This window comes from Haliotis asinina, chromosome 14, assembly GCF_037392515.1.
Source record: "Haliotis asinina isolate JCU_RB_2024 chromosome 14, JCU_Hal_asi_v2, whole genome shotgun sequence".
In the NCBI taxonomy this organism is placed as follows: domain Eukaryota; kingdom Metazoa; phylum Mollusca; class Gastropoda; order Lepetellida; family Haliotidae; genus Haliotis; species Haliotis asinina.
In genome coordinates, this window is record NC_090293.1 from 26,732,432 (window position 1) to 26,759,555 (window position 27,124).

Consider the following 27,124-nt stretch of genomic DNA (forward strand, 5'->3'; position numbering starts at 1 on the left):
ACAATTCCTTCAGTTTATTTACAATCAATTCCCTTGCTTCTCATCATGATGCGACAGGGTATAAATGATAAAACAAAACCCAAAATATACACTGTATGACTGGAGGGAACTCCCAAGCAACATAGGATACAATTATTGGAAACTGCATGATTCATTTAAATTTCATTCTGGTTTTCTTATCTAGCTTCTTGCATTCATCTCTGCACCAAAAACATTCACGCCTTGAACTTTTACGAAAGTATTCTGAATCATTGCTCTCCTCGTCTGTAATCATGTTGGTCAAGGGATGAAGCACATGTATCAATATGTAATGTAAATAGACGATACTAAACAACCTTCTGTCATTCTGTCTTTTTCTACCATTTCTATTAAACAAGTTAATGATTTGGTATCGAACTTGCTTTCGCTCGTTTGATACTAAATCTTTCAGGAGTGTACTAAAAATGGCATTTCATGGAAGTGAATTTAGTATTCTGTTTATTACTCTGCAACAAAAAATGGTACGTACTGCAGCGAAATGGCCAACAGTGTGATGACGCTCAGCTTTCCGCGAGTCAAGGTCTAGTGCCATTGCGACAGCGGCATGAGCATAGTGACGTCATAATTGTGAAGCGCTATGCCGTCATACCTCTAGCAACATTACACTAGTGTAAACTGACTGTAATATTGCCGTAAAAATATTACGCTGCAGTATCTTCCATGGGTGAGTAATAACATACATTCTTCTTTCAAGTACCTTTTGCTGTGATGACTGTTAATTTGTGTCAAACATCCATCAGCAAAAATACAGATGTACATTTTGTACATTTCAAACTGGTCCCTTGACTGTGTCAAGAATCTGCCTCCACAAAACTTGCTTGTCAAAATATAGTCATCATTCCCATTGAACGACACCTCTAAGTCGCCCAGATCACAAACTGAAAACAAGGGCAGAGAATGATGATCTTCGCGGGTTTTGCCTCGTAAACTGGATATTTTGTCAGCATCCGAACTGTTCTTCATCCCACCTTGAGAGGGGTAATTGCTTGGTACAACCTTGTGACGGAGTTCTGTATCACATGTTGGAGTGCTTCATCTTCACACTGAACCTCCTGCAAAAATAATGTAATTATTGAAACTACGAGTTTGTACAATGACCTGAAATGGTATATCTCAACAAGGAATTATGATGTCTTGACCGCCTTTGCCTGCAATTGCTAACGTAGCACCTCAAATACAAACATCTACACTATAATTCTATAAAAGTGTTTCTAAATAATCAGTCAGGACTGTGCAACTCAGAGGCTGATGATATGAATAGTAAGTTAGTTAAGTATTATACCGCACTTGAGTCTGGACGAGGCAAATTCAGTGATCAACAGCTTGAGCATCGATCTATGTAACTGGGACACAGTGACCTGTCAACCAAGTCAGCAAGTCTGACCACCCGATTCCAATAGTCAACACTTATGACAAGGTTGGGTTACTGAAGATCAATTCTAACCCAGATCTTCATGGGTGATAGATGTGTTATCAACCAAGTCTCTGTGCCTGACCATGTTCTGCAGCCACTTACGAAGTGTTCCAGCCTAGACTCCCTATGACATTTTTGGAGCTAATTTCCAGTTGGTATGATGCTGTAACCCAGCACCCTGACCAATTAAGATTTATTGTTTATTTGCCTCTCAGAACAAGGAGACAAAGTTATCAATACTCAATGCAATGGTAAAATATCCTTCATGTCTGTGAGTTATGATTATGTCCAGGTTTGGGTGTCTATATAGGAAAGTGGAGGCATTGTAATGAAAAGTTTTAAAAGTTCTGCTCCTGAAAGGAGCACAACCACCAATTTCAGTCCGAGTCAAACTTGTTGCCAAAATATTTTGATCAGAATTTAAAATTACCAAAAGGCACCAGTAGACCAAGCTATGTACCGGTACCAAATTTGGTGAAGCATGGGCTTAGAGTTGGTGGTAGTGCTCTTTTCCAAACCTGGGCCTAGATTTTTTAAGCTCTCTTAGCGCTAAGATAGCTGTGAGTGCCATATACTAACATTAACTTACGACTATCTTAGCACTAAGAAAGCTTTAAAAATCTAGGCCCAGGTTTGAAAAAGAGCAGTACCAACAAGTTCAGTTGAAGTCAAATATGCTGCCATGGAATGACAAAATTATTCTATTAAAAATTCCAAAACTACCAAAAGGCACCAGTACAAAACCAGACCAATCTATGAGTCCAGGATGGTGAAGAAATATGGAATGGTTTGAGAGTTCTGCTCCAGAAAAGAGCACTACCACCAATTTCAGTTGAAGTCAAACTTGTTGCCATGGCAACATCAAAAGTATTTTATTCAGAATACCCAAACTACCAAAAGGCAACATCACACCACCTGATCTATCTGCATGCCAAGTTTGGTGAAGAAATATCAGTTTTAAAGTTCCCCGGAGGAAACAATAAATGTGCACAGATGGACGGCCGCATGGACCAAGCACATTTAATACCCCAACAAAACGTATGGCTGGGGATAAATATTTTAGCTCTTAGATGGCAGTCCAAATAATAATCAAGTCTGTATAAAACAGTGATTGACATCAACTGTAAAGGTACTGATATACACCTGAGTCTCTAAGTTGATCACTGCTGTTTTTTCATCCACAGTAACCGTGAGATTGTTGTTTTTAATCAGCTTCCCAGTGCTGTCCTGGCCGAACATCTCCTTCATCATGTCTATCACACACTCTTGGAAGTGGCTGCGGTCCACCACCATCACTGCAGGGACGTCTGCAACAACAGAAATTCCATCCCTTAGTTTCATTCAAACAGTACAATAATTATCTTTATAGGATATAATATAGCACACTTTTCTAAGTAGTACATGCTCAAGGTGGGTTTTTTTCCCCACGATCAGTGGACGTCCATCTCAACGGCACATTGTATAATTATTCTCAAGTCCCTGGGGATCATACAACTCTTGCAGCCACTGGGCTCACACAGCCACCTTTATACACTGAGTCCCAGTGTCTGTTCCACAAAGCTTGTGGAATGATGGACCATTATGTAGTTCTGCTGTCAAGCTGTGCTTTTAAGCCAGCAAAGTCTCTGTGCAGCTTCATGTTAATAGTAACAATTGATACCAGATGATTTGCATAACACATCATGTCATCACTGAATGATCCTCGGATATTTGGAAAATAGTCAACAGCTTCATTCACAGGGAGACCATTCAGTCTGTGAGAAAAACTTTCCATACCCATTCAGTGTATGAAAAAGCGTCTGCCCGGCAGCCCACTGCATGCCAACAACATGGCGGACTTACAACTTTATTTTACAGCTGGCCCTGTGGGCCAATGCATTTTCCAAGTGTATATATTTGACCATGTCATTGACTATGGCAAATATTTTGAAAATAGTTTACAATTGTGGTAACTAGATGATGTCTTTATATTTCATGATCAATCAAACTGTAACTTCCACAGATCAACCTGCCCATTTACCTAACGCTAAATATGACTGGTCTAGGGAATTCTTTCAGCCAATGAATAATGTCGTTCTTTTCTGATGGCAGTGACACTAAATGAATTAAGAGTGACCACCAAGTCATGGTGTTATTAAATTTCCTTTTGCACATGTTTAAGTTTACCTCACTACAAGTAATTCATTAATTACTTTCTTTTAACACCATATCTCAATTTCCTAGATTTAATCAGAGACCATATACTGATATGTCAGTGTATGGTCTCTGATTTAATACAGGGCTGGTTACATGTTAACAGGGCCGGCAGCATTTTTTCATTATCAGCCCTGTGGGCTTCCTGTCTTTTTGTAGGAGTTTCATTCACTGATCTGCTTTTCAGTGATATTTTAAGCGAAGAGTTACAACTAGTCCCTAGTCAGTCACACCTGCTCCACACACCTACAGACTATAAGTTCAAGCCTGAGACAGACATACTTACTTTTCTGAGGCATTGGATCTTTCTCTGCTCTGAGGATGACTGTGACTACAGAATCTGCATACATGTCTGTCACTGGGTTAGCAATCCACTGCAACAACACACTGTCATTAATAAACCAACATTAACTGATCTGTTATGTATCAATATCATCATCGCCTATGGAATCTACAAAAACAAAAATTTGGTTTGTCACACTCAGCAATATATCACCTAAATGATGACAGTCCATAAAATAATCAAGTCTGGACTTGACAATCTAGTGATCAATATCATGAGCATTGATCTTCACAGCAAGGAATTGATGGCACGTGTCATTTAAGCTTGACCACCTGATAGGTGGCTAGACACTGATCCTAATCTGATTCTTCTGGGTCCCATTTCACAAAGCTATAGTAGCTCTAGAACTGTCGTAAGTCTATGTTACAATATAGGCCGTACAAAAGCGCTATGATAGCTCTTCGAAATGGGTCCATGGTCCAGATTTTAAATTACTTACAGACTGCCATCATATATCTGGATAAGTTAACAACTACAAATAAAAAGTGCTTCCATCAAACAGGAAACCCTACTGAAACACATTATAATGACTTCTTCCAACATGTTACTGTTTTACCCTTTAACACTGCCTTTAAATTTTACTTAGTTCATTGAGAAACACCCAGTATCTGATGTCTTGAGCAACCATGACCCTCTAACACCTACCTCTATCACAACCATTCTTGGCTCAAACACAACTGTGATAGTCTTGAACACCCTGAGGGCCTGCTTATCATTGATTTTGATGGCTTCCACATCCCCGGCAAGCTGCGACAGGTAGTAGCGAAGAAGAGGCATTGTTCCCGTGTAGGCTATACTCAACCTCTGGGTCACGGTGCTCATGGCCAGGTCAGTGTAATCTTCATAAACAATGTCACTTGTTAACTGAGACGTATCTCACAGTTGCAACGATGAAATGTAGGTTTACAAAGTTACAAAATTTGCTGAAAATTAGTAGTTGGCTTTGACAGCAATGTGACATGCTTATACTAGCGAGTGTGCGAGTATGCTTTTAGCAATATTCCAACAACATCATGGCAGGGGACACCACAAATGGGCTACAAACATTGTACCCATGTGGGGAATCGAACTCAGGTCTTTTGGTGTGTTGAGCAAACACTTTGACCACTAGACTACCCCACGGCCCTTTATGTGCACATAATGCCACATAATACTGTAGATAGCTTCGATATAATAAAATCTGTGAAAACTTAGGAGGACCCAAGGGAAATTCTCATCCCTATACCTGAAAGCTTTGAGCACATGGCTTCCTCATCATCCGCCTTCCTCATCACCCATCCCACACTGGACATGGCACAACATGACATGACTTGACAACAGGGAAACTTTCTAAATTAACAGCTGTGATCACCTGTAGCAATCACCTACATTTGAAATTAATGAATGCAAAGTAAGCAAAGGTTTCTAACATATAACCTGCAAGTTAGTCTTAATTAACTGACAAAAACATGGAGCACGAGGAAAACTTAATTCGCAAACATGCTGTGATCTTACTTTTGGAGGCATGTTTATTCAACACCTCTTAAGTAAATGAAACCAAACACAAGTACAAAATAAATGAAAATGTAACTTTCTGAATAAAATTGATATTTTGTTCTTATGCTGACTCATGCCTAATTGCTTGTCTCCCTCTTCTACTCGAAAGGTAGTGGAACACTTGAAATCCCTTGAAGTTCCCTTCCTCAAAGGAGGACGTAAAAACACGCACACGAGCACCCTCCCATTTCGAAAGAATTGCTGGAACTCTTTTGTTTCACAGGAATGATATTCTGTTTACTGTATTTTGTTTCGTTGCTTAATTCTAGGCCGAACATTCCAACTATACAGCAATCAGGCAAACAGTAGGGGTAATGCTCGACAGTTTAGCTTACTTGGCAGATCTCCAGGAGCCACTATATGGTAGTTAAAGTTCCTCTTGACCAGGATTCCAGACACTTTGGTTCCTTGTTTAGCTTTCTCTGCTGCCAGACTCCCCACAACCTGCATAATACATGATAACATTACACCATCCACAACTAACAGCAAATCCTGACACCACTCCGGCTGGGCACAACTCAGAACACACACTTACTGCTTTCATTTCAAGTTTTTCAGTAACAGTTCCGTTTATTCAGTCACAACTCATAATATGCTGTGCACAAGTATCTAAGAGCTTGATCTTTGATTGTAAGCCTGTTGTCAGTGGATGGGTGGACCATTTGTCTGAGACTTCAGAATTTTAAAGTACAGAGTTACATCCCTTGGGCAATCAATTCCAGTTCATCCTGCCATGGCTCTTGAGGTTTTCAGCATAACAATTCTTGTATGACGAACATTCAGCCTTCCTTCTATATAAAACTGATACTTTGTGATAGGATATATAAAATGGCCAAAACACTCAATGACTGCCATTTTCACACAAGTATCTCCTCTACTTTAAATTTATACAAACCTGTAGAGGTTATGAATTCTTTGAAGAATGTCCTCCTTGGGGTACATATATAGCATTAAAATGTCCATTTAAAAATGCCTACGACAGTTGTAACAATATTGAATAAATATTTTACAAAACAAAAAACTCGTTTTTGTCTTGTGAGACCACCCCTACAGGGCCCCCACCCGGGCCCCTTAACAGCCAAGAGCAGGTAACTCTCGCCGTGTACCTCATACCTCACTTTTCATGCTGAGATTGTCAGACAGAATGTGGGGAGGTGGGTGGCCGTACCCCAAGGAGGACATTCTTCAAAGAATTCATAACCTCTACAGGTTTGTATAATTCTTTTTCAGAAGAAGTCCTCCTTGGGGTACATATATAGCATAAGACAGACTCCCAACGAACGTGAGTCGGGAGCGGCATTCTGTCTGCTGATGTGTACCCTACACACACTCTCATACACTGCCGAAGCTGCGAGAGATAGAGAAATACACTTACCCAATCACCAAGCCGCTGATGTCAATCAGGCGGGGGCGTGGCAACATAGGGCCGAAAGAGCCAATCGACAATAACCCAGCAAAGGTGATGGACATATGACCACACCTCATGCCATTCACTGTAAATATTCCCCCAAACCAGCGAAGTAGTGCCGGGAATAACAGTGCAAGGGTAAATATGAGCGTATGTCGACGCTAATAGTGAAAAAACCGTCTAGAGGTAGTTTCTCTTTGTGTTTTTTATTTTTTTTAATTTTATATATATATATATATATATATATATATATATATATATATAAAAACACCACCACCAGGGGATATCCGTCACCAATATAACAAGAAATGTTTCGTGAAAACCCACCACCAGGAACATTTCAAATGATAAACAAAGTCGAGATCTCAGACGCCCATTCAGCTATGGGAATCACGACTCTGCCCACTGGTGAGAACTGTATGGCCAAACCGAGCACGTTCCCGTGAATGTTTGTCCAGTTGGTAGTGACGGATAAACGTGCTCGGTCGGCTCCAAATAGCCGCAGAGCAGATCTCCTCAATGGGCAGAGCCGCGGCATAAGCCTGTGACGTAGCCACTGCCCTAACAGAATGAGCCTTTAACCCATTAGGGATAGGTAACCCTTTATGAGTATATGCCATACAAATGGCAGAGACAAGCCACCTAGATATGGTTTGCTTGTTCGCCGGCAGACCAGCTCTTCCCCCGCCATAACAACAAAACAACTGGTTATCTTTTCGGATATCAGCAGTTCGTTTGATATAAGCCCTAAGGGTCTTACGGACATCTAAGACGTGAGCACGTCGAAGAGAGGTACCGGGCGAGGGAGGCTGCATGAGCTTAGGGAGCTCGATAGGCGCTGTAACATGAAAAGCGCCTGCGATCTTAGGACGGTAAGAATCCGGCAGTCTAATACTGACCCTGTCTTTGTGAAAGACGGTCAAAGCAGGATCCGCTGACATTGCATGAATGTCACCTACCCGCCTGCCAGACGTTACCGCCACAAGAAAGGCAGCCTTCCACGTTAACAGCTGGAGAGAAACAGACGATAGCTCGTGAAAAAGAGGACCGGACAACCAGTCAAGAACGACTGACAAGTCCCACGGGGGACTAATCCGCCGTACAGTCGGACGGATCCTATCCACACCCGCTAAAAAACGCTGAACAAGAGGGTGCTGCCCCAAGAGAGCACCGTCAACAGGAATATGGAATGCCGAAATGGCCGTGGAATAGCCCCGGATAGTAGAGGCGGCTAGGCCTGACTCTAACCGGGACTGCAAAAATTCCAGTACTTCAACTAGAGTTGAAGAAAAGGGATCAAGAATCCCCCTGTTGACACACCAGCGCGCATAACAGGCCCATCTATCCTCATATTGAACGTTTGTCGAATCCCTCCGCGAAGCCAGAATTGTGTCTGCAACTGGTGCAGAAATTCCGCTCGCTTGGAGGCGATTCCTGACAGTGGCCAGGCCACCCACTGAATCCTGGGATTCGGGTGCTGCGCTCCGTTCTGGGATAGTAAGTCCGGTCGAAAGGGTAAAAGGACAAGAGGCAATGCCAGAAACCTCATCATTACCGGAAACCAGCTTTGAGACGACCAAAGAGGAGCAAGAAGCACTAACAGTCGAGCTGGTTGGGTGGCAAGCTGCGAGAGGACCCTGGGAATCAGCGGCAGAGGTGGGAACGCCCACAATACCCTGTCCGTCCAATCGAGCTGGAAAGCGTCCTGAGCGATGGCTCTCGGATCCGGTATCCGAGAACAAAACACCGGAATCTGGTTCGTCCCCCCTAGAGGCAAACAGATCCACCTGGAACGATCCGAACAACCGGGAGATAATCCCGAATATCTCCCGATGCAACATCCACTCGTGAGGAGCTAGGACACGTCGAGAGAGCGCGTCTGCTCGAACATTGTCCACCCCGGGGAGATACACGGGACGCACCCGTACATTGAACCGGTCGCACCACTGTAGAAAGTGCCACGCCTCCTCTAGGAGGGACGGAGAAACCGTACCGCCCTGTTTCAGGATATAGGTCATTGCCGTCTGGTTGTCCATCTCTAGACGTACCACACAGCCTTGAACCGTCTCCCGAAAGTGTTGGAACACTAGCCGGACAGCTCTCAATTCGAGCACATTGATGTGCAGGCGCGTTTCGTGCCGTAACCATAGGCCCGAAACTGAATGGGCGCCCAGCACGCCACCCCACCCTGTGAGGGAAGCGTCCGTCTGAATTGAAAGGGTTGGTGAGGGAGCGTCCAGGGGTAACCCCCTGGATAGATTCCCTACCACTGTCCACCACCGTAAATGAGGAAGGAGCCACTCCGGAGTGAGGAGAATCATCTCGTAACTCCTGCCGTGGGACCACATTCGCGCCAAGGCGTACTGAATGGGTCGCATCCTCAACCGCGCCCTCCAAACAACGTCCACCGTCGCTGCCATGTTGCCTAGCAACTGGAGCCAAACCCAAGCCGAAGCCGAGGGGGACTCGAGGAATTGCATAACAACTCTCTGAACTTTGGAGATCCGATCCGGCGACAGGGAGACTATGCCTCTCGCTGTGTCGAACCGTGCGCCTAAGAAGATCAGATCCTGTGTAGGAACTAGGTCTGACTTCTTGAGATTGATAATCCAGCCCAACCTGGTGAGAATACACATTATGGCGAATGTTGCGTCTCGACTCAAGTGAGCGGCAAGTGCCCGTATAAGCCAATCGTCCAGGTACGGGTGACAACACCTGCCCTGTGACCTGGCCACTTGCGCTGGGATTAACATAAGCTTGGTGAATACCCTCGGAGCCGTAGCGATGCCGAAGGGAAGCACCCGAAACTGATAGCATACCCCGTCGAAGGAGAACCGCAGGTACTTCCTGAACTCGGGATGCATCGGAACATGCAGGTACGCATCCTTGAGGTCGATGGACGTAAGCCAGTCGCCTCTTTCTACAGATGAGATCACTGACCGTAGTGTCTCCATCTTGAATGACGGTACCTGCAGCATAGTGTTCAGCCGTTTGAGATTGAGAATCGGTCTGAACCCTCCGTCCTTTTTGGTGACCAGGAAATAAGTGGAGTAAAATCCCTCTTGTTCCTGGCCCCCTGGAACCACCTCGATGGCCGCCTTGTCCAGTAAAGACTGAACCTCGGCGCGGAGAACCTCGGCTTTCTCCGGAACTACCGGCACAGGAGTGCGCCGAATTCCGGAAAAGGGAGGTGGGTCTCTCTTCCATAGTGGTAAGTGGCCGTCCCTGAGTGTGGATAGGACCCAGGGGTTGGAGGTTACCTTTTCCCAATCCGACAGGAAGTGGGAAAGGCGGCCACCCACAGGAAGGTTTGGCAGAAGGCAATGAATGCCCGACGTTGGCAGTGCTCCGACTGCTTGATTCGGGTTCACTTGCAAGGGCTCCGGAGGATGACTTACTGGGAAGCCGGGGCCGACTTCCCTTTCCTCGGAAAAGGATGCTGGGGCGCCGCAGCCTTGCCCTTGCCCCTACCCTTACCCTTCCGCGCCTGCAAGGGCTGTGCCCACTTAGCAGAGTCCTTGGCCGGAGCCGAAGGATAAGCGGAGGAAAGCACCAGGGGACGCACACGAGAAGTGTGAGGCTGTTCTAACAAGGGTTTAGACTCTTTGAATGTAGACACAGCCTCCGTGGCCTCCCGGACTACTGATGCCGCTCCCGAGAAGAGAGTAGATCCCATCCGGAATGGCAGTGAAAGTAGCGCTTGTTGAGTGGCCGGCGAATACCGTGCCACGGACAGCCACAGTCTACGGAGGCCCATAACTGCAGACATCATCTGACACGCCGAGGACCTGATCGAGTCCCGCGCCAGATGTGACTGCACCTCCGTAAGCTGTTGAGCGAGCGTAGGGGAAACACACTCCTCCTCAACATCGCCGCCGTCAACAAGCTGACGCTGCAATACCGAAGTATATGCGGCGTGTATTGTGACTTTAAGGCATTGAGCTGCATTTCGGTACTGCTCCTCAAACGACCTATAAGCCGATTTGAGGGCAGTAACGTTAGAGGTGAACGGAGGCAGGCGGCGTCCTTGCTTAGCCGAAGCTAAGGAGCTGCCAGAGGAACCCCCCAGGGCGACCGATGCATAGATACAGTCGTCGACCACTGGAGGGTTATACAAGTCAAGATCACCCATAAGGTAACGTCGGTCTAGCTCCGGCGAATCGAAGCGTGACCGCGCTCCCGTTAAAAGAGGGTTAATCACCTCTGACAATATAGAAGGGAGGATGCGCAACCGAGAATCCACCACCTTGGCTGGGGCAAAAGCCTCACCCGGCAGTCGGAATTCCTCGGGGTCAGGTGTCGCCGAAGCAACCACGACCTGTGGCAGGACAGAAGCGATACGCTCCCGTACCTGCCTCAGCGAGGCGCCGAGCGAAAACGAAAACTCACTCGGCCCACCCCAGTCCTCCCCCTCCTCCATTATCTCCTCGGCGCGATCCCCCATGAGTGACACCTCAGATCTGTCATCTAAGGATAGCTCCGGGGGATCGGTCGAGGGAACATCCGAAAGAGAGAGAGGCCCGAGCAGAGCCGAGCGGCCCGACGCCATAGACCCGACGCCCGAGACTGAGTCTGGGTGGCGGATCGCCGGCAACGCTCCCAACATAGGTATGGTCCCATGACCAACACTGGCAACCTCGGAGTGGCTGGCAACCGACTCTAAAGTCGGTTCCTGCGCACCCCTAATGGAAGTCCCCACACCGGCGCCAGAGGCGTGGCTGGGGAGTCCCATGGAAGCCGAAGCCGGATACACACCCGACTCCGGACGAACGCCGATCTCCTGACGGAGACCGGACATCGCGTCCGAAATCAGGGTATGCACCGACGCCATTTGCTGCTGTAACAAAGACGAAAGTAAATCAAATGTTAACGGTTGCGAGGGTTCAGTGGGAGGTGCTGCGGAGGTAGAAGCCACCGCTGGAGGTGGAGCCGAAGTACCCTTCGCTGGTTTTGCCGTATCCCCCCGAGACTAAAGCCGAAGACGCCTTCTTAATATCTTTTTTGAAGGCGGCTCCTGAGCCCAAATATCCCCCCCCGCCTGGATCAAAGATCTATAAAAGATCAAGTCTGCATGACGGGATTTTTGAGCCCTGGGGGAAAAGTCCTGACATACGGTGCATCCTTGCTCGTCGTGAGCTTCCTCCGCCAAGCAACGCAGGCACAGAATATGCTTATCCCTCGGGGGGAGTTTTGCGTTACAAGTAGCACACCCCTTGAACTGGAAAAAACCGAACCGTGCTATGATTAATAGCAAGGCCCGTTAATCCAACAAACACATGAGTATTTAACAGAAACAATAATACGCACTGGCGATATTTAACCGTTAAATAATAAGAAAGCTATTTATGAAAACATACAATAGCATATAAGGATTTCTTTACCATGGAAAAGAAAGGTAGAAAACCATACAAATATCCGGTTTGTATTTAAAACCACCTAAAAGAATAGGCAGAAGAAATAACCACCAGGTACGTGCCGCCCGCCATCTTGTCAGCCACATGGCTGAAGACCACGGTAGCCACGGAAAGTTACAACATTTCATGAATGAAAAAGAGTGAAATATGCATTCCTAATACCGCCCGTGCGTTAAAAAGGAACCATACATACGGTTTTCGTAGCTTTCTCACTCATTTCTCTTCAATTCGTAGGTTCTCTAAATATGAGAGCTTGCTGATGGACGACTGTCCTCAATGACGACAGCATGAAAAGTGAGGTATGAGGTACACGGCGAGAGTTACCTGCTCTTGGCTGTTAAGGGGCCCGTGTGGGGGCCCTGTAGGGGTGGTCTCACAAGACAAAAACGAGTTTTTTGTTTTGTAAAATATTTATTCAATATTGTTACAACTGTCGTAGGCATTTTTAAATGGACATTTTAATGCTATATATGTACCCCAAGGAGGACTTCTTCTGAAAAAGAATTGAGGGGAAGCAAAAGCTCCATATCCCAGACCACTTTGGATCATAGTAAAGGTAAATCAAGGGATTTCGGTATTGCTGGTGTTCACTATTGGGGCTAGTTATCCCTTATTTCTATCAATGACTTTTGGATACTGGGAACAGATGGTAACAGACAGGTAAAATAGTCCTCGTCATCCAAAAAGCAGAATCAGTTTTGTTCGTGTTGAACTAAGGCGTTTGGGGATATTGCTGCTACTCTCACTATTGGGACCTGTAATCCTTGGCGAAGTTTATCCATGATTATGATGGTTTCTTGTTTAGAATCATAACAGGAACATTCAATTTGTTGACAGAGGTCGTAAAATATTCAAATTGGGCATTCCAGAGAATTATATTTTAAGCAACAATCCACTGCTTCAGGTTACAGTGACACAGACATTACCAACAAAGACACTAGGTTCTAAATTTTACAAGCTCTCTCAGCTCTAATATAGTCATAAGTCATCATTAATGTATGGCACTTACGACCATCTCAGAGCAAAGATTTGAAAATCTAGGCCCTTGTTTATATCAGTATGTATATATGTCTTACAACTCATTGACAGGTATCCACTCTAACCCAGAATCCCATGTGACTGCAGTAATTATGACACACCATGCAGTTTCACGGTCTGACCTTTGCTAGTTTCTCTCCACGGAAGTGCAACTCTACGGCGACAGTGTTGCGAGGGTTGTGGACCTCCATCTTGTAGTCAGTGCTGTCCTCGTACTCCCGCTGTAGTGCACCCTTCAGACGACTCATCTCGTTGGCTTCACCATGCACCAGCACCTGGGACAAAGCGTCCAGGTTTCCTCAGGTTTTCATCAGGGGATGATAATGCTTTTTCAAAATTCTTGGTAATAGTCCAGAATTTTGAGTTAGTGAGATAATATTTAACGCCACATCGGCAATATCTCAGCTATCCTTACCCAGAATTATGACACTGGGAACACTGAATAGACTTCACACAAGTGAGTGAGTTTAGTTTTATGCTCCCTTTTTGCAATATTCCAGTAATATCATGGCAGGGGACACCAGAAATGGGCTTGACCCATTTGAGAAACCTAACCTGGGTCTTGGGCCTGATGAGAGAACAATTTAACCACTGGCTACCTCACCACCCCTCACACAATGCAAGAACACTTAATCTGAACCTTTGTCTTCTGCAGATGTAGGCAAATGTTTCAAAGGACAAAGAAACCCAACGTAGCATGTTTGCTGATTTAAATGCTTTATGAGGTACTAACTCTTAAAAACCTGTGAAGGTCCCGGGGTAGAATAGGCCTTCATCAACCCAAGCTTGCCATAAAAGGCGACTATGTTTGTCATAAGAGGCGACTTATGGGATCGGGTGGTCAAACTCGCTGACTTGGTTGACACATGTCATCAGTTCCCAATTGCGAAGATCGATGCTCATGTTGTTGATCACTGGACTGTCTGGTCCAGACTCGATTATTTACAGACCGCCGCTATATGGCTGGAATATTGCTGAATGCGGCGTAAAACTAAACTCACTCACTTACTCTTAAATATTCTTGCCAAAGTGGGAACAGATAATAACATACAGGTAAAATTGTCCACTCAACCCGTAAAAGATAAAAGCAGGACTCGGCAGAGGTTGTGCAACACTTACAACATGTGGAGGTTTGAGAGCTCGGAGGAACTCGCTGGTCTGCTGGTAGTCTGCGTGGGCGGAGAAAGATATGTAGTCCACAGAACACTTCAGGGGCAGCTTCTGCCCCGTCATCGTCACTATCTCATCTGGCTCAGATAGTATGTGCTGAAACATTGTCAAGAAACTATCAGTGGGGATTTCCGATCTTATCAACCTGGCTTGAGCATAATGGTCTTTTTAGGAACGTGTCATATGGTTCGCTATATAATCAGAGATGTGACTTCTTTGACAGGCATTCCCATGTACCATTTGCTTCACCTCATGTATGTATATATCACCCCCAGAATACTTCCCATGTACCACTTGCTTGAAAACAACAATAGCATCTATGTCAAACCGTCACTAATACAAAATAAAGAAGTTCAGATACAGCCTCATTTTTGTTACTAACAACTGTTATGTGGAATGATATTGAGTGTGGCACTGAACGCCCTGCCCTGCCCCACCCCACGAAGCCCAGCTGAGCAAACAAACTGACCTTTGCTAGAGTGCCCTCTACACAATAGCCAGCAATGATACAGCCATTACGCTTATCTGTGCACCAGTTCTCAAACAGCTCCCTTGACAAGCCACTCTGCATCATGCCAGGACTAGCTAGCACCACTGACGGACCAATGTCTTCAAACTGCTCCATGCTCTGAAACAGAACACAGCTGACAATGCTTGCAAGATTTTAAAATTACTTGGTATAATGAAGCATTGTTACATTCCTCCATGAACTTTCACAAGTATTTTGTATTTTGAACACTTAGATAGTGACAAAATGGACAGATGTCTGTGTCTTACTGAAAGTACTTTCAAGTCATGTGTTTTTTCAATTCCTCATCTAAACAAATTTTGATATCCAAGACTTCTTTGAAAGCTTGTGTAACACAAATTTTCTCTAACTGCATCCCAGTCAATCCAATCTGGATGTAGTATTGAAGATACTGACTATTTACACATTTGGAAGTAAATGATTGGGAATATTTAGAGTGAACATACACATCCTTGGTAGCTCCAAGGCATAAGTTCCAATAAATCTCCACTGTACCCTGGATGTATGTATAATTTTACTACCTCCCTTTGCTCCCTCCGCATTCTCACATATTACAACCGAGTCTGCGATGGTCAACACAGATAGTGGTTGCAACTGTAAAGGTTTGTTTACAGTGCACCTCACATTTAGGGGAAAGCATACAGACAAATTGGCAGGTCCGAAACCATTAGGTCCGTGACCATTAAACACTAAATTCTTCTCAAAACATCTGCACTAACATATCAAGTGTCATGTATATATGGAATCCTAAAATACACCCTTGTCTTTTTTTCACTATGCACGATGAGTGACGAACTATGGTTTTAAGCCGCTCTTAGCAATCCCCCAATGGGCTTCAAACACAGTAACGACCTAAGGATTCCAACCCTGGTCTTTGGTGTGACAAGCGCTTTGGTGTGACAACGCTTTAACCACAAGGCCGCCCCACCAATATCCCAATGCAGGATGAAACAACTTAATTCTGGTAGGAATTAAAACACACAGCCCCACACCCCATATTGAACTGGCATTCCTGCTGGTAATCCTGTCTACATTATCGTCTACATGTTAGCAACCACTGTGGCCACTGAATACCCATTCGAGTCACACCTTGAGGTTGATGATGTGTTTGAAGATGAAGGGGTTGCTGATGGTGATCTGACGTCTGATCTTGTCATTCATGGCATTGATGTATGTCTGGTAGACACTCATGCACTTCTTGGCAAGCGATGACGCATAGTAGATAGGGATGTCATGAAGCTCAGGATGCTGACTCCAGTATTCATCTAAACAAAATTTTTGTTCTTTCAAACTAAGAGTTTAAAACAAGAAGACAAAGTCATCAAAATCCCCTGCAACAGCAAAATCATCTTCATTAATATGTCTACTACCTATGATTACAGTATGTCAATGTTTTGGTGTGCATATGGCAGAGCTGAAGATATGGTTCGGACAAAGTATGACAGAAGCACAGACGGACGGAAGGAACTCGTTTCTATGTCCCAGATAACATTTATTCTGATTGCAACTTCCTTAAAGCAATAAGTGGGAAGAAATATATAAAAAGTCAGGAATGTATAAACTCTAACCTAAAATGAGAAGTAGTTCCTGAGCTCGGCCAAGGGCGAAGACAGGCACGAGGCAGCGACCTCCTCGATTGACAATATCGTGGACAAGACTGGTAAATCTCAACTCTCTATCTTCCCGCTTCTCATGGATGTGTGTTCCGTATGTCGACTCCTGGAACATAATGTAGAGAAAGTTGTACAAGCTCCTCACAGTGACATCTTGTTTGCAGAGCTCTCTACACCGTCAAACACACACATCAGTCACAACTCCCCACAGAGTTAGGTATGTGTGGCGTTAACTTGAAACATTCCCACACTCATGAATACAAACCAGTAATGACTCTCCATGATGCCAAAAACACATTCCATTAATTTATATTTTGTTTGTTTGAAATTCAAATTTTTGTTACAAGTAATTTTTATAATGAAAACATAAGAGGGAAGAAGTGTCCTTTGAGAAACCTCGAACCAATCTGATTGAGACATCAATTCCTCAGACCCAAAGTTAGGCAAGTAAACATTTTCTCAATTCACAGGAATGGCAGTGCCAAAGACATAAAATATACATATTTATGTATGTCTGAACTTTAGGTTAGAGGTGATTTTCAAAATTTTTATGACGGAGGTGATAAGGTGGAGGTATTATGTGTGATTTCCCATGTGTTGTGTATTTTGAAGACAGTTGTTGCCTAGTACTCATCTGATAGCGACATGCACACAGGTCACTTATTTATTGGGCACCAATGACATCATTTCCAAGTGACGTAAGCCATGGTGTGTTTTTGATGGACATAGAATTCACGGTTAATGTGGAACATTTGAATCAATATAACGCAAAACATAAATTAAGAACTCCTGATATATGTACTGTTTTGGCCATTAAACTACATGACCAAACACTTTTTATGATGAAAAAGCGTAAACAAAAAGGTTAATTTTTGTGTACACTTGCCCTTTAATGATTTATGTGATGGCAAAATCTACACAGGTGGCAGGGGTGATACTGGGACAGAGCTTGTTGTACAGCTAAGAGGAGAGTTTGCCAACAACTGTGAAACAAACAAAACATTAAAACAAACTCTAAAAAGACAAACCACTCATTCAAGCAATGTTCTTGAAGAGATTGCTATTTGGTACGAGTGGTACAGAAAATGTTCCCAGATGGAGATGAGGGGGTATCAGGAATTAACTCACGATGATGACGATGTCTGGTCGCACATTGGGGATCTCAGCTGCCATTAAATGTCTGTCTTCCTGCCGTGAATAGTCTCCAGTGTACAGCACCTGTCAATAGTGACTTGACGGTTAGTAACACTACATGACAGTTGGTGAAAGTAACCCTATGCTGACAGTAACAGCAACACTACAATGACAGTAACAGCAACACTACACTGACAGTAAAACAGACCCTAAATTGACAGTAAGAGCAACACTACATTGACAGTAAGAGCAACACTACATTGACAGTAAGAGCAACACTACAATGACAGTAACAGCAACACCATATTGACAGTAAGAGCAACACTAAATTGACAGTAACAGCAACACTAAATTGACAGTAAAATAGACCCTAAATTGACAGTAACAGCAACACTACACTGACAGTAACAGCAACACTACACTGACAGTAACAGCAACACTACACTGACAGTAACAGCAACACTAAATTGACAGTAACAGAAACACTACATTGACAGTAACAGTGACACTACATTGACAAACAGCAACAGCGCTGCAACAGAAACAGTACACTGACAGATCGCAACAGCACTGCAACAGCAATACCACATTGACAACTAGCAACAGCAAAACTACACTGACAGTTTGCAAAACCATTGCAACAGTAATACTTCAGTGGCAGTTACCAACAGCAACACAACAGCAACACTGACAGTTAGCAACATCATGCAACAGCAATATTGCATTAATGAACTGCACCCGTTAAATCACCTAGTCTGACCACCAGATTATGTTGGTTACCTCTTGCAACAAGCATGTGTTGTTAAGTCCAAACCTAAATGAAATCTTAAAACAAGGCAAGCATGGGATGCTGAAGACAAATTGCAACCCTGATTTTCACAGGGCTGGCAACATGCTCACCAGGGCATGTTAACAGAAAATTCTCACAGAAAGGAAGGATCATTTGACTTCAAAGAGTTATACTAAAACTTTATTCATAACTGTGCCAAAACATTTGCCCCACTAAAACCTCATTAAAAGCTATGAATAAACTGACAAACACTCTATTATAACCATAAGTAATGACCATGAGTATAGCATAATTTCTAAATAATAGGCTCAGAATAGACTGACCTTGACTCCAGCAATCTCTATCATAAACATGGCCGCCCCCAACACATGTCCAGCTGTGTAGCACCAGAACTTCACGCCATTCACTTCAGTTTCCTGAAAATCAACAAAACTCAATAAATCAGATGCAAGAAATTGTAACCTTAACCTTACAGCACAACCATGTTATTTATTTGAGGTTCAAAGAATACGTTTCATCTAAGGCTAATACAAACTGAACTCCTGAATATCATGGGATGAAAGCCACAAGTTATACAGGTGTTGTGATGTGGGGGTATAAACATGATAAAGATAATTGATACAAGATGAAAGTTCATGTGTGTTTATAGTTTGAAACTAAAATTTACACTATATTTACACTGACCATTATTTCAGACAACAATTTCTAAAATTGCCACTTAAAACTATGTGTCCTTATTGACAATGTTGTAACCTGTATTTAACAAATCAAAACGCTTACTTGGCTTTACTAGAGTCTTTATTTGACTTTACAAATTTTAAACGGTTGTGCTGTGATTTGACTTTATTTGAGGCAATCCATTATCATGACCAGAAATGTTCAGGGCAGAGTTGGTTCCTGTAAGTCATGTGAAGGTTGTATGTGTGTCACAAGCAGCTGCCATGAACAAAGTCATACTATTACGATTGGTGCAGTTGCAGGAATGCATGGTTGAGATTTAATTCTTCGGTTGGGCAGATCTCTAGACATTTGATTTAACACATTTGTGAAACCCACATGCCTTGATCTGATGCTCATAAACTGCGAAACCCAAACGTTGAAACCACTATCATAGGTTTCCTGGGTGGCCAAGGGACGCAACTGTGTATAGCAAGTCACCACCCATAATAGTGACAGTGGCATGCTAATACATTCAGATCAAATTTCTCCAATGGCTATCCAACTAAATGACTCCCTTATGACAACAGGACACAGGGGTGGCTTTGTGAGTAAAGTGTTTGCTTGTCACGCCAAAAAGCCAGGTTTGATTCCCCTCATGGGTACATGTGTGAATACCATTTCTGGTGCCCTCCATGATGATGATATTGCTGTGCCATTGCTATAAGCAACACAAGCCATTCTCACTCCCTCACTCAATTCCTCACTCACCCTTCTGAGAACAAAGACATATTGTACCTGATGGAAGTTGACAGTTTCAATTTTGTCCATGGAATTTTCGATGTCTTTCTCTGAGTAAAGCTGCGCCTCTGTTGCAATGTTGCTGGTGATTTGAAAATTTAATTATTAGAAGGAAATTCTACAATCGCCATTTTTTTAATTACAGCATTATAAAATGATTTCAAAACATTGTTCACCTTCATATATCACTTAACAGTTTTAACAATTCAAGAAAAAAACAAAAGAAACTCTATTTCAAACACAAACATGTAGCTTTTATTACACTGGCTAATGACACAGATCATGATTATTGATAAATATTGAAGCAGTAACTTTGATCAAAAACAGAGCTAAAAGAAATATAAAATATTTTATGTCACTGGTGACTGGAAACTCATTTATGCAGGTTTACCAACAAATCAGCATTCTGAACATAATTTAGAAGCAGCAACAAAATACAGAAAGATGCAACTTTGTGTTGTGTGTGTAACATAAAACTATTTTTTTGTAACAGATATCACACAATAAGACACAATTTTCACTTCAGTAATCATGAATGATTTTCAACCAGTGAAGATCCAGGATAGAATGAATCTTAAGCAACCGATGCTTGTGATAAAAGGCCACTAACGGGATCGACTGATCAGGCTTGCTGACTTGGTCAACACATGTTATCATATCCCAATTACATAGATCGATGTTCGTGCTGTTGATCACTGGACTGTCTGGTCCAGGGTTGATTCCATACAGATCGCTGTCATGTAGCTGGAATATTGCTGAGTGCAGATTCCCTATGGATGATATTTATAATTATAATTTTTTGTCAGCCAGAAACAAGTCATCAATGGCCTTAAGATGTTTAACCAATCTAACAATCTGAGATAATTTTTCTCTTTCACTAATTACGGAAAACCACATACCTGACTTTCACATAATCTGATAGCAGCCATCGGTATATGGCTTTCGAGGCATGTGTCATGAAGCATCGACCTTTGAACCCTGTCTTCTCCAGGAAGTATGGTAAAGCTCCACAGTGGTCCAAGTGGAAGCTGGAAATCAACAGATGTTCAATGAACATCACAGGAACTCAAGTTAAATCTATACAAACCTGTAGAGGTTATGACTTCTTTGAATAAAGTCTTTCTTGGGGTACATATAAGCATTAAAATGTCCATTTTAAAGCCTATGATAGTTGTAACCCTAGTTTTCAATATAATATTTACAAAAACGTAATTTTCTGATTAAAATTGATATTTATACTTATCCTGACTCATGCTTACTATGCTTGTCTCCTTCCTCTATCCGAACATAGTGGAACACTTAAATCCTTTGAAGTTCTCTTCATTGAAGAGGACATAATATAAAGACACGCGTGAGTAGCCTCCTTTCAGCCTGTGCATTGGCACGCATATTGGGCATATGACCGGAGATGCTTGTCACTCTCTCCGAATCAAACAGAAATCCTGAATGTCATAAGAGGGGAGGATGGGAGGGTTGACCTCATGAGTCAGGATAAGGATAAAATATCAATTTTAATAAGAAAATTACATGTTTTTCCTTATCCTGACTCTTGCTTATTGACAAACTTGTGAAAGTGTCTTGTGAAATCTTTGTTTGGTTTTAGATATACTTGTGTCCTACTAGTTATCATATAGCAACTTCATCATTTGATGCATCCGTCAAGTATAGATGCAATTCCTTCTTCAGGTACAAGTATAGCATACAAGTACAGCGATACAATCACTCATGCTAGTCTGTTCTGAGACATGCACATGGACTCTCAGCCATTTTACTCCGCAGGGTGTTTGGCATCAGTAAGTCACATGATAAAAAAGGGTGAGATTTTTCTCAGCTCCTTTGAGGAACCATTAGTTGTTGTGCTACGACCAGTGGACTGAATTAGTGAATGCTAGCGACGTCTTTGGTAGTGATATCTCTGAGGTAGTGGTTGGCAAACACTTTACTGGATTTCCAAAAGCAGCCCTCCATAATTATTATCGAGCAGTTTCCATGTAGAGCAAGACTGGATGCTAGGGCTCTTGTGGATTGAGGCTGGTGGTGGCGCAAGGCCTGCTGCTTTATATGCTTGGAATATAACGATTCTCATCCAGACCGATACTTTCATAGGCATCTCAGTTGATAATGGAATAAACAGGCACTTGAATTTCTTTCTCTTTGTCCTGCAGGTAGACTTTCAATGCTCTGATATGACACAAGGATAATCTTGCATGTCACTTGGACCGAGTATTGTAACAGTACTGGGGTGTGACTTTGTCTGTCAGGCTGTTCAGACAGCAGATTCTTTGCAATAAAATCCCATATGAGTCCAAGGTGTGCACTGTCACGATGCGCCGTTTCTAGAGATAGTCCAGCAAATGTGTTTTTGACATCCGGACAACCGGACAACCGGCAACCAAATAATGTTTTCTGCGATAGCACGTCTATGGATGTCTAATCTAGTGGCTAAGAAGCAGCACTTGTGAGATGTTGTAGTACTACATTGAGATCCCATGTGGGAGCCTTGAAAATTCTTTTGTTGGTCTTCCAACTTGAATGAGCATATTAATGCTCGTAGTTCTGGTACTTTAGGCAACTTTATGCCAGTTTTCATAGAGATAGCGCCGCTAAGTAAGTCGGTAACGTAGAGTCTTATAAATGTCTTGTTTTACAAAAGACACTAGTAGTCAGCCACTAGAGGATGAATATCCTTGTTTCTTCAAATAAGCTGAATATGGTCCATGTGTGTAGCTGGAATGATGACAGATTTCTTGGTATGTTGATGAATTAGCAGATTCAGTCATTCTGGTAGTTTTAAGGCAGGATTTCCAATGTCTTGTAGGTGTTCAGGAAACTACATCCTCACTGGCCAGTAGGACACAACCAGTGTCAGTGGTAGTCACCTTGTATGCTTGATTTTCTGTAGTACTGGAGGCAGAAACGCATGCACATTCTACCATGACTTCAGTAAATACTGCATTGTGATTGATTAATTAAAGTCATTCAGAGGTTTATAATCACGTTGTATACCTCTGATTTTCCAACACTAAGTATTTGTTTAAAATCTGAATAACACAGTTATGGTAGAATGGAGATAAACATATTGTGTTGGAAAATCAGAGGTATATAACGAAATTATAATAGCTCTGATTTTCCAACACATTATGTTTATCTCCTAATTGAGTCCCTCCCATTGTATGCTGAGAGAGTACAGGCTTGTGGATCTAGTATTAGAGACATAAATGTCTGTAACCGTTTGTTGAACTTGGTTGCAAATAGGTCTATTGTCATGGATCCTAAAGTCTGCATTATGAGCTGAAATGCTTCAGGATTTATCATCCGTTCTGTTGGAGAATGCCGTAGTGGTCGTGATAGTATGCTTGCCATGACATACTTTGCTGTTGGAATATGGTATGCTTTCACAAATATGTGCAGCTTGTCGATGATGCTGTACAGCTGAAATGTGTTATAATAGAGCTGGTGACCTTGTTGTTTAGATAGAACACTACTGTGGAGTTGTCTGTGTGAAAGCTGAGCTTGAGAGGGCTTGACTAGTGTTGCATTGCGTTGATCACTGGTTTCATCTCTAAGAGAATGATGTACAGAGACAGATCTTGTCTCAACCACTTCCCTGAAGCTATTTTGTTGTCAAGGTGAGCACCCCATCCATGGAAAGATGTAACAACATATAGATGAAGGTTGCAGTTAGGTAGGTTCCCCTGAGTCCTTGTATAGTGAGATCAGTGTTTCATTGATGGCTCTGGATCATTCAAGTCCATAAAACGAACGTCAGGTTGTTGTATCAAAAGGGTTGTAGCTTGTAATCTTCATCAACATCAGGTGCCTTGGTAAATGGTGAGTGTATCAAAATCATCATCAATCATCTTATAAGTATGTGCATCATCAGATTCCTTGGAAGGTGAGACTAATTCAACACCATCAGCAATCCAAGGTGTCACTTCTGTTACATGATGTAATTTGTAAATATACAGATCAAAGACTGAATACAGCTGTAATTTAGTTGATTATAAGGCCAAAAGGGATATGAGCTGTATAAGTACCCCAGTGCCCCCAGTGCCCAGTGCCCAGTGCCGTCCTATAGGGCAAATAAGGAGTGAGTGAAGAGCATGGCATGTCATGTGATTGGTTTATGCCAAATGAACAGGCTCTAGGGGCGAGTACTGATTTTAAGTGAGGGAACTTCAAGGGATCCAAGTGTTCCACTGTTTTCAGACAGAAGAAGGAGACGAGCATAATAAGCATGCGTCAGGCAAAGGCAAAAAATCCAAAACTTGTCTAAGTAGCCCAGATGAATTCAGGCACAACAAAGACACTTACTGACTGATAAGGAGCAGGTCTATTTCCTCCACATCCACCATGTCAAGAAAAGGCAGTGAAGCATAGCCATTCATTCCAGGGTGGATCCCACAGTCCAGCTGAAACAAAACAACAACTCTCATTGGCGCTTAAAATACCAGTCAAGTAAACTAAAGTCTCAGTACTTTTCGTTACACTCCACTACTCAGTCTAACAAAACCTAGTAGAAGGTCGTGTCAGGTAACCTTTGAGCGACCTATGACTGTCCAATAACACACAAGAAGGCCAAATGAACTTATCCAATCAGGCAACGTCTACTGTTTAGGGTTTGGCTAAACTTATAAAATTCACTAGTTACTGACACTGATCCCTCAATAAATGAAAACCTGCATAAAACACAGGCGTTTGACCTGCAGTATATATGCTTAGGGCTTTTTGATGACATGGTTACCATTAGCTAACATCCACAAGCTCACATCCTTGAATACTGACAAAAACGCCATTTTCAGCGACTGTTAACTCACTGTTGACAGTGTTGTAGCATGCTCAATGAGCATTACCCAGTAGTGATTGTATGGAAAGTCGCATTCAGAATCATTCAGGTACAAACCTTTCTGAGGTAAAAGTTGAAAAGGTATGTGCGAATGTCCACTTGTGCGATTTGGTAAGCTGAGTTTTGATTGGTCAGTCTCAAAGGTTACCTGACGTGACCTTTAACTATTTTCAGTAGTGGAGTGTAACGAAAAGATTGTAAAAAAATACCAGAAGGTGAGTATCATGTGCTGATAAAATGTCCTTTATATGTAGCAGAAAGAACTCAATATATACCAAGTATCTATTTTATGAACCTGAATAAACAAAAATTTGTACATTATCTAAATACTAAAAATAATATCATACTCCATCTAGCAATTTTTGTAACCAAAATCATGTCCATGCGTTCTGTAAAAATATATTCCAACATGACATTTTGTACTATAGGCCTCATGTCCATATATGCAAAATAAACCTGTCTGTCTGACTCACTCTGTCTGTCTCTGTCTGTCTGATAGAACTTTTCCACAAGCCATGGTATGTGTCTGAATGAGTGAAATTAGTTTTACACTGAACTCAGCAATATTCATGAGGCAGTGTGTAAATAATTAAGTCTGATCACCCAATCCCGTTAGTTGCCTTTGACGACAAGCAAGCATTACTTAAGATCAATTCTAACCCCAATCTTCACTGGTTGTGTCTTACTGGTATTAGTGACATGCTATTGTTAACAACTCGCATGACTTGGTTAGGGGATGAGGTGATGGTGAATTTAGTTTTACGATGCTCTTAGAAATATGTTAGTGCATGAGAGTAAAGGTGAGTTTAGTTTTATGATGCTCTTAGAAATATGTTAGTGCATGAGAGTAAGGTGAGTTTAGTTTTACGATGCTCTTAGAAATATGTTAGTGCATGAGAGTAAAGACAGTTGTAGTACTAATCCAGCTTCATGAAATAAGGCATTTGTGTACAAACAACTATGAAGTTAAAAGAGAAGTTTCTATTTACCATTATAGTTTTTCCTTTGAACTCCATGATGTGACATGATCGCCCAACCTCTTGACCAGCCCCTCTGAAAAGGTAATTCTGAATTACATTTACTGTACTTCTTCAGTACCAGACAATACAAAAAAGTACAGTGATGGGATCTCCTCACTATAGTGATATGTCAAAGTCCAGGTGCACGGCGTTCTCAAGAACTTTGTCGTTAATCTGGCCCGATATATGGCATATTGGTTTGGATCTTATTTCTAGTTATTCCCAGTGATGATTTGGATGCAACAACTTCTGGGGAAGGATAACAACGTAGGGATGAACAACCTATTTAAATAAATAAATTAACACAATGAAAATGACAAGTGATGATGACTTGCTTGGCAACATTTAGAACCAGCACCAAAACGTCACTCTCACTGTTATAGAGAAATTGCTCATCCTTCCTTACTGATCCAACATCTAAATTCTTCTCAAAGAAGAATCAGTTTCTGCTAGATTACAAGGTTTGCCCATTACAGGTCAAACTTTTAATAGTGACCTAGTAGAAATGATATCAAATGGTCCCAAGAAAAAGACCTGGGCACAAAACACTTAATAACAGATAAATATTTGAAACCCAAATACATTTTGTCCTACTTGTAAAATATTATACACAAGTCTTTTCAACATCACCTACAGTTCAATGTGGGGTACAAATTAAGCAAATTACAAAACAAATCTTGTTCGACTGTGGTATTAATCAAGCCTGATATGCATACCTGACCCTAAACAATCAATGAACTTATGTCAGTGTTGGAGGTAATATTACACTGGTGAAGGACTCCCCTATAGGGCATTTCTATGTAAAAAGGGGCGGACACGAGCGTAACTCTGTCAAGGTATTAAAGAGGTCTTTCTCTTGGGTTCACTTTGGGTTTTGTTCAGTTATTCTAAACAACAATGCACAAGGTATCGCCCATGTCCTCCATCCATGATGTTTGTGAAGATCACAAAGACACATGGTCAGCTCGCAATGTGGGTTCTATAAAATCGAGATCTTTCGTTTATATTTTTGTTATTCTTTCAATATTACATCAAACCTAAGACATAGACATGGCATTAAGAACTAACAGAGGTCTAATAATGAGCTGTTCGCTCTCCTCAGCCGGTACTTGACTCTCTGATTTTCGTTTTGACGCCATTTCTAACCGGATACGGAAACGGTTCGTGATTTAACCGGGAA

General features: G+C 42.5%; 2 protein-coding genes across 2 annotated transcripts in view; both read right to left on the reverse strand.

The window, feature by feature from the left end:
• Positions 1-27,104, reverse strand: LOC137261086 (cleavage and polyadenylation specificity factor subunit 3-like). The gene is made up of 17 exons (XM_067798758.1): positions 27,013-27,104; positions 25,915-25,978; positions 24,394-24,491; positions 20,979-21,107; positions 20,077-20,161; positions 18,945-19,037; positions 17,826-17,915; positions 16,653-16,803; positions 16,174-16,349; positions 15,025-15,183; positions 14,505-14,651; positions 13,508-13,660; positions 5,861-5,969; positions 4,635-4,828; positions 3,933-4,020; positions 2,597-2,760; positions 1-1,091 (listed from the first exon to the last, which is right to left on the reverse strand). Exons 1-17 carry the CDS (start codon positions 27,081-27,083, stop codon positions 999-1,001), a joined length of 2,064 nt encoding a protein of 687 aa, XP_067654859.1. The 5' UTR covers positions 27,084-27,104; the 3' UTR covers positions 1-998.
• LOC137261141 (protein YIPF3-like) overlaps positions 1-27,124 on the reverse strand; it is a 291,821-nt gene that overhangs the window by 111,505 nt on the left and 153,192 nt on the right. The gene's annotated exons all lie outside the window — the stretch shown is intronic.